Source organism: Balaenoptera ricei, chromosome 1, assembly GCF_028023285.1.
Source record: "Balaenoptera ricei isolate mBalRic1 chromosome 1, mBalRic1.hap2, whole genome shotgun sequence".
NCBI lineage: Eukaryota > Metazoa > Chordata > Mammalia > Artiodactyla > Balaenopteridae > Balaenoptera > Balaenoptera ricei.
Window position 1 is genome coordinate 167,147,966 of NC_082639.1, and position 12,547 is coordinate 167,160,512.

The following is a 12,547-nucleotide window of genomic DNA, read 5'->3' on the forward strand; positions in this document are numbered from 1 at the left end:
GTGTGGAGAAATGCAGGTGCTTGAAATAACGTATTTACCTGGAGCTCTATAGCTACTTTTCAGAGCACGGGGCTAAGAAAGTGGAACCACAGTTGGCAGCCCCCCATCCCCAATTCACAGACCTGCACTGTGTATTCTCCTGCAGCTCACCAATGGCACCAATTCCCCAGCCTCGTCCCTTCAAGGAGGCAGTGTCACTGCAGGGGCCTGTCTATGACTACGCAAATAGTGAGCCCCAAATAGTTACCATGAAATTCACTACTTAGTTTACTTCTTCCCACATTACAACAGTGAGATGTTAGTGGAAGTTTGTGCGACCGAGACCTGCAGGATTCCAAAATTTTGTGAGTTCAACCACGTCATATTTTAAGGGCTTTGAGCAGGTACCATGGACCAAAAGTCTCAGCCTTCAAGTTTGCTGTTGAGCCCAGCAAACGTACTTTGCAAGTAGAACAAATAAAAGTTATTTTTGAATGGCATCATCTCCTCTTAATTTCTACACAGATTAAGATAATTGAAGGGATTAGAATACCCCGTCTTCCCACTCCTGACTTCTGGGACGTCCTTCCCGTTGTCACTGCTATAGGGTCAGCTATAGGTTTTAGGCACAGCCCTCTGCTGCCCACTCCCACTGCAAAATGAGCTGGTCTCCACCCACCTCGGAGCCCTGAAGCTGTTGCGACCACTAAAGAGGACTGTTCTCAGGCTCAGGGCTGAGGAAGGGTGAGTCACCCTCCCCTGCACTGTAGTAACAAAGAAACGGCAAGGGAAGCCTTGTCTGATCTCTGCTCCCATGGAGTTTCATTATTTCTGTTTCATTGTGGGCATAAGACTCCGTATGGTCACACTCAGAAAGGGAGAACAATTCCCATGTGGTAAACCCTAAAAGGAGCGTCATCTCCTTTGGCAGGGAACTTGACGAAGTAGAGTCCAGGAGGACGTCTACTTCGTCCAGGGATCTGGGGGGAAGGGGAGAAATGGCCTGCACATCACTCTGTGCAGTGCCGCTCATGCGCTGTCTTCTTACTCAGTCTGAAAGCCCCCGCCCTAGTACACCTCCCCCGCCCACACACACACCTGGACACCCCTACATACAGCCCGCCCACACACCCCTCAGTATGAGCCATGTCAGGAACTGTAGGCGTGAACAGGGCAGCACGTGACGGAGGGCAGTGAGATACCCCAGTCTGGACACACGTCAGCTCCCCTCTCAGGACGGAGAGCCCAGGCTGGGGAGCGGGCTATGCCAGGGGGAATACAGGAGTGAAAAGCGCCAACCACTGCAACACAGTCAACACCGGAGCCGCAAAGAAGGGACAGGAAAGGGGAAGGAATCAGAGATTACGAAAGGTTGGAGCGGGAAGACTTTAAAAGCTATCAAGAAGATTATGTGAGCAGTTCGGAGAACCTGATCAGCAAATGATGGGAACTGAGGATGCTGTAATTCCTGGCACTTTCCATATAGACTATTTCCTCAGATCATTCAGTAGCAATAATGGCTACCATTATTGAGGAACTACCATCTCCCAAGCTAGACTTACGTTATCTAATTGAACCCTCCCAGCAGCTTTGCCAGATATGGATTATTCTCATCTTACAAAAGAAAAAACTAAGGCTAATATAGGGAAACCTGCCAATATCAAATAGTTAGGAGGCAGCAGACTCTACATGCCTGTAAAGCACATAGAGTTAACTGCCCTGTTACCCACCATTCAGACTTGATCTCTCTGGCTGACGTCACCAGTGTCACTGCTCCAAGACCAGAACCCAACTACTCCTGTATCTAATTCTGCACTTTTTCTATAGTATCCAACTGTCTTACATAAGATATTGATTCAACAAATGGTACTGGAATAATGGGACATCCGTGTGCATAAATAAATAAATAAATAAACCTTGTACCATATATAAAAGTTAACTCAAAGATGGATCAAACCTAAAACCTAAAACTATAAAATCTCTAATAGAAGACACAGGAGAGGGACTTCCCTGGTGGCGCAGTGGTTAAGAATCCGCCTGCCAATGCAGGGGACATGGGTTCGAGCCCTGGTCCAGGAAGATCCCACATGCCGCGGAGCAACTAAGCCCGTGCGCCACAACTACTGAGCCTGTGTGCCACAACTACTGAAGCCCATGTGCCTAGAGCCTGTGCTCCACAGCAAGAGAAGCCACCGCAATGAGAAGCCCACGCACTGCAGCGAAGAGTAGCCCCCATTCACCACAACTAGAGAAAGCCTGTGCACAGCAACGAAGACCCAATGCAGCCATAAATAAATAAATAAAAAAAAAAAAAAAAAAAAAAAGACACAGGAGAAAAATCTTTATCCTCTTGGAGTAGGCAAAGGTTTCTTAGATGTGCCATCAAAAGGCTGATCTGTTAAAAACAGATAATGAAAACTGGACTACAGCAAAATTTAAAACTTCCGTTCTTCAAAATACTCTTTCAAGAGAATGAAAAGCCAAGCCACAGACAGGAAGAAAAGATTTCTGAAACATGTATGTGATAAAAGACTTGTATACAGAATAAAGAACTCTCAAAACTCAAGAAGAAGAAAACACCTTTTTAAAATAGGCAAAAGATGTGAACAAATGTATCACCAAATAAGATATGCAGATGGCAAATAAGCACATGAAAAAAAATACATCATTAATCATTAAGGAAATGCAAATTAAAAGCAGAATGTGATATCACTATAAATCTATTAGAATGATTAAACACAAAAACAAAAGCAAAACTGACAAAATCAAGTGATGGAAAGGATGTGAAGTAACTGGCACTTTCATTCATTGCTGGTGGGAATTCAAAATGGCACAGCTACTTTGGAAAACAGTTTAGCAATTTCTTACAGAGTTTAACATATATTTACCACACAACCCAGGAATCCTACTCCTAGGCATTTACCCAAGTGAAATAAAAATTTATATTCATACAAAAACCTGTATGTGAATGTTTAAAGTGGCTTCACTGATAACCACACCAAAAGCTGAAAAAGAACCCAAATGTCCTTCACTTGGTGAACAGATAAACAAACCGTGGGATAGCCACATAATAGAATACAACTGGGCAATAAAAGGGAACCAAATACTGAGATTATATATTTACACGCGTGTAAAAATAACATGGCTGAATATCAAATGCATTACGCTAAATGAAGGAAGACAGAATCAAATGGTTGTTTGGATCAATTTATACGACATTCTGAAAAGGTAAAGCTATAGTGACAGAAAGCAGATCAGGAGTTAGCAGGGGCTGGAAGCGGGAGTGGAGGCTGAATGTAAAGCGGTATAAAAGAATCTGGGGAAGGGTGATGGGGCTGGTCTGTATCTTGTTAGCGGTGGTGATAGACTGTATGCATTTGTCAAAACTCGTGGAACTGTGCACTAAAAAGAGTGAATTTTACTGAATGCCAATTATACTCCAATATTTAAAAACTAAGATAGGGAAAGTGTGTACGTTATTCATGAAATTATAGAGACAGTATAGTGGGGTGGTTAGGAATATAGCTCCTGAAGATACCTCGTTTGCAAAGTGGGAAGAAGAGCAACCACTCCCGTCATAAAATGACGGAGATTAAATGAGACGAGGTACATAATCCCCCAGTTCACATGCCCAGCACACAGTCTAAGTGCCCCCGAAGCTCTGGCAGGCATCACGATGATAATATTCTCTGCGGAAGAGCACCTCATTCCACAGCACTCCTTGAACACCGTGTGCCATGTGCTGAGCGAGGTAATGTGCCTGCTACACAAGAATACATACTCCCATGTCACAGTAGCTGCCATCACTGAATCTGCTCCCCGAGCCAGAGCTTCTTGTACACCCAAAGCCAGGAGAAAAGAATTTTTATGCAACGATTGGAAAGGTTGTGAGTGGAATTCATGTCACCACAAATTACAGAGAGACCCTCTTCTTACCCCTGGCGTGGGCTTCTGGATAAACCAGAGTCACATGAAGCAGCCTGGGGGGTAAAGCTGTCTGCTCTCTGGGGAGAAGAGGGTGTTGAAGCGTTGTGTCCTGTGATGGGGGGAACGGCATATCCCAGGGCTAACACGGTAGCTACAGTGTTTATCTCCCAGCTGACTTTACAGCCCGCTGTGTCCACTGTGTCACGCCCAGAAGCCTCGCCCAGGCATTCACAGTGACACTGCAGCTGGGATTATGTGGTTATGAAATCCATAAACCCCTTTCCTCACTTTAACGTTAATGACAGCCAGCACTGCACCCACTCCTGGGAAACCCATTCTTCTGGTTGTTTGGAGAAGCAAGACGGGTAACACACAGTAATGTTAGGTTTGACTACTTAAAACTCACCACACGCACGTGCTCTCTCTTTCTCTCTCCTTCAATTCCCTGCCAAATCTTCCTAATCTTCCTGAAGATAATGTAATTCAGTTATGATGAAAACTTTAGAAACAGGAAACACATTCTGCTTAGATTGTTAAAACTTGAAATATAAAACAATTCAGAGCTGGCTGGACTCATCATCGCACCACGAGGCATTCCTGCTTACCATTAATTTAGCAAAACAGAGGAAGGCAGCAGAAAAAAATCTTGGTAAGTAATTGCTCATATTTCAAATAGACTCAAGTTACCATAAAAACTTTTTCTTGGGCAGTAAACTCTCATTTCCTTTGACTACAGCTTTAACCCTACATTCCTTTACTCCTTCTTCAGACAATCATTGTTCCTTCCTTTGGTTCAACGCTGCCTCCTTTCCCCAGTCTTCCCGGTTTAACAGTGACAGCCTGGGGAAGATGCAGCACATACAGGAACCGAGGCCACTCTGGCCAGTACTAGTCGTGTCTCTGAGGGATGCTGGGCTACTTTGGGCTCCGTCACCCACAGATGTTGTGAAGGGTCTCATAGGGACCCAAGAAAGGTGACTCCATGTTACAAAAGAGAGTCCCTGAAAAGAAACTGAAATATTTACCAAAGACAATCATTAACATTGCTTTATTTCTACAAAAGAAAATGAGAGCGGGTGGACGTAGAACTGTAGCATCAAAGAATGAGAAGCTTCTTAGGGCGTTTCCTCCTATTAAACTCTTTTTGAAATGGATACATTTTCAGAATGACTCTACTCAACTCTCCCTCCAAAGAAGGCCAGGGATACAAGACACAGATCTCTGCTCCACAGACAGGCAGGTACTGGGTAAAAGTGCACACATGCTTGGAAGCCCTCAGGAGAATGAGATCATTGTTTATCCTCATATTTTCCTCTGCCGCCAAAGACTTGAATTCTTAGCTATGAAAAGCGAACAGCAGGCTTCCAACGCGATGTTGTAAGTTCAGACTTGGAGGTGCTCTCTTCTACTCCAAACCCGTAGTAATAACGAGTAAAATATAAAAAGAAAAACCAAAAGTGGCTTTACTAATTCAAAAAACAAGATAAACTTCTCCCTGCACCAGTAACAGAACAGAAACGCAGAGCACTCAGCAAAGCCGAAGTCAGGGCCTCAGGTCTAGAAGCTGGCAGTCACAGGCACGAGTTCAGTTCCAACGGTTAAAAGAGATAAAAATGCTTCACAGAAGAAAGGTGAGTAGAGTCTGCTTTAAAGCTTAAAGGCAGGGGATGAGTTGAGGCTCCCCTGGTAACAAAAAGAGGCTGAGGGGCTTCCCTGGTGGCGCAGTGGTTGAGAATCTGCCTGCCAATGCAGGGGACACGGGTTCGAGCCCTGGTCTGGGAAGATCCCACATGCCGCGGAGCAACTAGGCCCGTGAGCCACAACTACTGAGCCTGCGCGTCTGGAGCCTGTGCTCCCCAACAAGAGAGGCCGCATTAGTGAGAGGCCCGCGCACCACGATGAAGAGTGGCCCCCGCTTGCCACAACTGGAGAAAGCCCTGGCACAGAAACAAAGATCCAACACAGCCAAAATAAATAAATTAATTAAAAAAAAAAAAAAAGAGGCTGAAAATACAGGTTGATGAGATGTTTCCTTGGGATAAACATTTATAGAAACTATTGGACCTGGAAAGGCTAGAAGGCACAGATAGAGTCTCTCCAGGTATGGAGTCAGATGCCCATTGCCGAAGTAACCAGGTCTGCAATAGCCTCAGCATTGCTGCGGTGCCACACTTCCAAATGTCATTAAGTCTGGATTCTGAACTGGGGCCTGAGGAGCCTGAGGGAGGCACATGCAAAGCTAGCAGACAGAGCAGATGTGCAGAGAGGAGAAAAAGGAACAAAATAAAAAAACTTTCCACTAAAAATGGGCCTGCCATACAAAATTCCAGAACACACAGTGAAATGCAAGGCTAAGGAAGATAACCGACAAAAATCAAAAATCAACAGTCAGAACACAATTGCACTCCAGTAAAATAAACTATAGCACTGACTGACCAAGACTTGAAGTATGATTAGGGTGCTCAAATAGATAAATAACAGAGGAGTACGCATTGGAAGTGAGTAAGAAATTATGAAACAGAAACAGGTAGAAATAAAACCTAAACTGGAAGATATGGGAAAAAAATAAAAAGCAAATTTGAAATCCTGGAAATAAAAAATAGTCATTAAACCAACCCAATAGCAAAAAAAAAAATCCCTAGGATGTGACTTAAGGGAACTTTAGTTTTAGAAACACGGAATAAATGCCAGAAGCTGAAAGGGGGCACCCTCTGCAGGGGCAGGACTCAGGCAGGAGCAGGAAAGAACGTACTAAAGTTTTCAACTTGGGTCTAGTACTTTGACTTCTCAAACTGTATACATGTGTAGCTTTAATAAAATTTTTTTAAAAAAATTAAAAGACTACAAGAAATAAGGAAGGATTACATGAAGGACATGCAGTTCTTGCTTTCTTCTACATGGTCTCAGTTTTATTCTTGAAATGAAGTAAACCATCAGAGAGATGAGAACATAGATTACATAAATTTTCACCTTCCTTACTTCTTTTATTAAGTTATAATGTGAAACTATGTCAATCAACCACACTGAAGAATATTATAAAAATCAGCTCTTCAAGTCATTGCGGATTCTGATAAGGATATTGCTCATTCAGTCTCAGTGGGACCCTTGGTGAGTGCCTCAGGCCTCAGTTCCAGGAGAAACTGCTTCAGCTGAGAAGCACATATGTGTCCAGTCTTCCAGCTACTGTGCATTTTGAAATTAGTCTTTAGCTTTGGCTGCTGAGAAATTTAAAGCAAATTTGTGATTTATTTCTTGTCACCGTATAGGATCATACGGCATGCATTCTGGGTTCTGACCTGCTTTTATCTTATTTTTTGTCACTCTTATTTCACAAGTCAATATAAAATTTATTGTTGTTGTATTGCATATACAGGTATATATTGATACATATATGTGCATATGTGTGCATGGGTGCCTATAAGCCACTTCAGAATCTTTTGGGTGGGGAAATGGTATAATTAGATAAAACAATTTAGGTAAAACAAGTTATGAAAGAGAGGAAAAAGGAAAAGAGAAAAAAAGAAACAAATATAGGCTGGATCTTGGGGTCATGACTTTGCAGGACACTGAACGCCAAGCTAAGAGTCTGAAGTTTATCCTGAAGACTAGGGATAATGCTGAATATTTTAAAAATTCTGAGCAAAGAACGGCATGGAAATAGTGCTATTTCAGAAAACTTACGCAAAAACAGTGTGCAAAAGAGATGAAAGGAAAGAAACTGAGTGCCAGGTGACCAATTAGAGGCTATTTCAATAAACTAGGAATGAGGCAAGAGGGCTGTGAGTAAATTGACTGACATGGTGTTTTAAAAGAAGGATCATAGGTAACAGGCTTAGGAAAGAAAGTAAATACAGCTTTTTTTTTTTTGCGATAAAGCATGTGACATTCAAGGAAGCACACTATGTACTATCTACAAACTTATGGAAACAATCAATTCTCTTTGGTCTGTTCTGCTTCTACTGCCTTGGATTTTGACCTGCACAAGCCAAATCATCCCAAAACCTCCTCTAGAAGGTAAGTTTTATTTCTTCCAGAAATTAAGTTGTTGCTGATTACAAATGACAACTAACTCCACAAATGCAAATTACACCTGTTATTAAAAGGCCTCTTGCCTTCCTGAAACATGATACCATGCAAGTCCACTAACATACAGATGTGGCACATAATAAATATTGCTTGATGCAGAAACCTGTTAAGATGAATTTTCTAGGTCCCAAGAAAAGCGGAAAAATAAGCTTGAAAACTTTAAATCTAGGAACTGAAGTAAATTTAATTTTTGAACTAATTTTTAATTTATGCTCTTTTGGGGATGGGCTAAGTTGAATTTACCTCAGTAGTATTTTTTCAAATCAAATCAACAGTATAGAGATTTCAGAAGGGATGTTTATATCACTAAATAGAACAAAATTCTCAGATAAATAGAAACTCAAAAATATAACTGATGAACTAACCGAAATCAAGTTTATATTTTCATCTAAATACATATCCTACTCATTTCCACTAGGAAACATTTCACAGAAATATGGGATAATAGAGCCGGAAGGGGCCTTAAGACCATCTTGTCTAATTCCCTTGTATTACAGATGATGGAGCAAACCAGAGAGGCTTAATGACTTGCCCAAGATCACTCAGTCTGTTAGATACAGAGTGGAGTGGAATCCAGCAGAGTAACTGAGCACTTTTTTTTTCATAATTGAGATTTTATTGGTTGTTTTGAGGATCAGTACACAGACATTTCAATTTGTATATAATTCTTAAAATCTGAAAAATCACGTAGTTGTGATTCTTTTCTAAACAGTTATTCCAGAGACTTTCCAGTTTAAAATTTGAAGGCAAATTTTCCTTAATAGGATATCAAGTACCAATATCTTCAAATACTATTAAGCTGTTACATCATAAATACCACTAATTCACAATTTAATATCGTGTACATTACATACTCAAATTTTCAATCTTTTGCAATACATTACCAAAGTTATTAGGAAAACTGCACTACCAAGACCAAAGATGTTATGGAACGCACACAGTTCTGAAAGGGACAGCCAAGGTCAATGGGTAGTTTTCTTTAGGAAACAATTCTACCAAAAACAACATGGGAATGGAAGTAACTTAAAATGTTCAAGACATAGTAAATGTACAATGTGACTCCAAATTGCCATCTAGTATGCTTTGTATTATAAGATATAAAAACTAATCCCCATCTATGGAACGTTAAGCTGACCCCCAAGACAATCAAAGCCTCCTTATTCAATATCCCATTATCTTCTGGTTGTACTAAAAAATAAACAACCAGCAAATGATTTCACCTCTTTAAAAAAAAACCCTTTACACTTAAAAAATGTGAGGATGTGGGACTCCCTCCTTAAAAATGTTTCTAGAGCTTCTAAAAAAACTTGCATTTACAAAATAGTTGATAAAAATATTCCTCTGGATCATGCAAGAAGGGAGACAGGAGCCACTGATAAGACATAGTAGATTATATTAATCAGACTTGGCTTTTTTTCTCCTGCTTCATCAGAGGCTAGACTCGCTTCATTTTTAGTTTCTCCATTTTCTCCAGGTAAACCTTCTTTAGTTTCTTGCTTAGCCACTTCGACCTGTTTCCTCTTTGCTCCCCTTTTTCTCTTCTGTGTGCACTTTTTTGTCTGAAGATATATCCTTTCCTGCTGTCTTTTCTGGCTTCATTCCCACTTTTTCAGGAGCAGGCTTAGCTGACAACCTTGCTGATCTCCTCTTGGGCTCCCCATTCACCACCCCCTCCGTGGAGTTGACCTTCCTCTTGGGCATCATGATGGTGGGGCAGGTGTGCACCAGGTGCCTGTGGGCTACTGCACACACCTTCCCAAAGCGGGATGCTGCCACTCCTCCCACCCTCAAGTACTTTTTTGATTATATAGCTTGGCCTGCCTCTAACACAATATTTGTGATGGCTAGCGGTATGTGTCAATTTGACTGGGCTGCAGGGTGCCCAGACATTTGGTCAGACATTATTCTGGTTGTATCTGTGAGAGTGTTTTTGAATGAGATCAACATCTGGATAAATTGACAGAATAAAGCAGATTGCGCTCTCCAATGTGGGTGGGCCACACCCAATCAGTTGAAGCCCTGAAAAGAACAGAAGGGCTGACCCTACCACTAGCAAGAGAGAACTCCTCCTCCCTGACTAGGTGGGACATCAGTTTCTTCCTGCTTTTTGACTCAGTCCAAGACACTGCCTTTCTTGGGTCTCCAGCCTGCCAGCTTTCAGACTGGAACTTAACACCATCAGCAATCCTGGGTCTCCTGCCTGCCAACTGCAGATTTGGGGACTTCTCAGTCCCCACAATCACATGAGCTAAATCCTTACAATCAATCAATCAATCTCTCTCTCTCTCTCTCTCCACACACACACACACACACACACACACCCTGCTGGTTCTCTTTCTCTGGACAATCCTATCTCAAATAAACGTTGAACTCAAAGGAGTAAAGAAAATGGTCTTAACGGATATGATAGACACTGTAGATCAGCTACCGAAAAGCTATCCACAGCTTTCTTCTCCCTTGTCTTCTTCTAGTGAAGAAGCTTCTAGTGAAAAGCTAAACTTCTGTTTCCTTTCCTCTTTTACACCTACAGTAGTATGTGACATAGCTCTGACCCATAAGATATAGGTGGAAATCCCTAGGAGGATTTCCCTTTGTTCTTTGCATTTTATTACCCCCCCCCCCTTTTTTTTTTTTTTTGTCTAGAGCTTGGATGCACTGACTGGGGCTGGTGGGCAGCAGTCATCCTGGCACCATGAAGACAAAAGCATACGCTAGGGCTAGCTAAGGAGGAACACAGGAGGATTCTGGGTCTGTGTTGAGACCTATGAGTAGCTGCTCCCATGTTGGACTGCTTCTCTAGAATTCTTGAGAAAAACACATCACACCTACTAAAGCCAGTTTTAGTCAGGTTATCTGTTATTTGTAGCCAAACTCTTTCCTAATATACTATTTTAGCCCAGATTTCAACTGTAACAATAAGTCAAAAGTGAACATGACCCCAGCTTTAATAAAACAATCACTTACTCAAAGAAAAAAAAACTGAGGGTCTGCCATATAGATGGCATGTAAGAGGCACTAAATCCAAAAACCTTCCCATTCCCAACCAAAGATGCTGATGGGAAGTTAGCCTGCTCCCTGCCATTCCAGGTTGTAATCTGAGGAGGAATCCCAGGGGATCCCCTATGATTCCTGGAATGTTTGTGAACGGCAAAACGGGAACACTGAAGTGGACTGAATCTTGGGGAACTATTAGCAATGGGTCCAACTTTTCCCGTTCAATTCACTTATTTCTAAAAGCTCTTTTTAATGAAAAACTAATCATGATCACTGACTCCTGCATCTTTAGAATGAGCTCATGGTCCTTTCGCATGCAGTGAAAGCAACTACCTCTCTCCATCGATGTCAGTGCCAGAAGTCACAGGTAGCTGTGGTACAGGGGAAGGAGCACTAGCTTTATCAAAAGATCTGTGTTTGAGACTTGGTGCTGCCACTTTTCCTTCATCCTCTCCCAGAGGCATATCTCTGAACCTTTCTGAGTTCTGTTTCTTAATTTATGAGTATTAAGTTCAAACGAGATAATGATTACAAAAGAATTCCAACAAATGTAAAACACTCTACAAAAGTAAGATTTCATTAGATAACCTGATTGTGTGCAAACTAAGAGTAAATAGGTTCAATGTGAGGAAAGTATAAAATTCATATGAGAAAAGTTTATTCATTATCTTTACGACATTTATTTTGGCTCTTCTTCATTTCTCAGAGAGTAAAAGTTGCTACATAAGTGGTCCCCATCTGATAAAGTAGTGCAGCAGAAAGGCTTACAGAAGAAATTTGAAGGAAATAAAAAGCTAGATAAAACTTGAGAGGTTTACTACTGAGCAATAGCTGTTACCAATCATAACATAATTAACCCTCTTGCCGCAGGCTCTAATAGAACTCTGGCCTTCAGTGTCCTTTTAATTACATGTTTTACACCTACATTCCCTCTAGACTCTAAACTCCATGGATCCTTACCTGAGATTAAACCTCTTACTGCCTGGTGGGTGATTAAGAGTTCCAGGAAATAAAACATATGCAGCACAATGTATTATTTTATTTACCTTTGTTTCCTACTATGCACTGAGGGTCATTTACTTCTGGATTAATGAAATAAAAGCAGAGTTCTCTGAAAAACCATGCAGACAGATATTGCCCAGGAGGTGTTCCAAGCTGGTTCCATACAACATACCTTGTCCTGGGTTTGACATCGGAAACAGTCACAGTCAAAGCAGTACTGGTCCCTCAGCTGCTTCTGGCGCTCCTCGCTGGTCATCAGCATATCCAGGTAGCAGATGGTGAGCTGCGGAGGCCAGAGAGGGAGGGGTCACATGGCTGCTGTGATCATTTTCTTTAACCAATGGCTATTATTGTGAATCATTAAAGTAAAACACGTTTTTACTGCACACCAAAAAGTGTAAGTAAGAGAGAACATACAACTTGTGGTCTCTCCACCCAAATAATCACATGTAAAATTTTTAATGCATTACCTTCCAGTCTTTGTTATGTGGTGAGCACATGTGTATCATACATTTATTTTAAAGAATTGGGCTCATTAACTCTATATACTTTTTTTTTT

At 41.6% G+C, this 12,547-nt stretch overlaps 1 protein-coding gene and 1 pseudogene across 7 annotated transcripts in view; both read right to left on the bottom strand.

The window, feature by feature from the left end:
• SMYD3 (SET and MYND domain containing 3) overlaps positions 1-12,547 on the bottom strand; it is a 715,741-nt gene that overhangs the window by 137,427 nt on the left and 565,767 nt on the right. For 6 of the 7 annotated variants that reach the window (XM_059905341.1, XM_059905320.1, XM_059905338.1 and 3 more), the window contains one exon: positions 12,161-12,271. The exons of the other annotated variant lie outside the window; for it this stretch is intronic. In XM_059905341.1, the coding sequence (XP_059761324.1) occupies positions 12,161-12,271 (111 nt within the window). The remainder of the gene's footprint in view (positions 1-12,160; positions 12,272-12,547) is intronic. 7 annotated transcript variants of the gene reach the window in all.
• On the bottom strand, positions 9,306-9,693 carry LOC132353818 (non-histone chromosomal protein HMG-14-like; annotated as a pseudogene).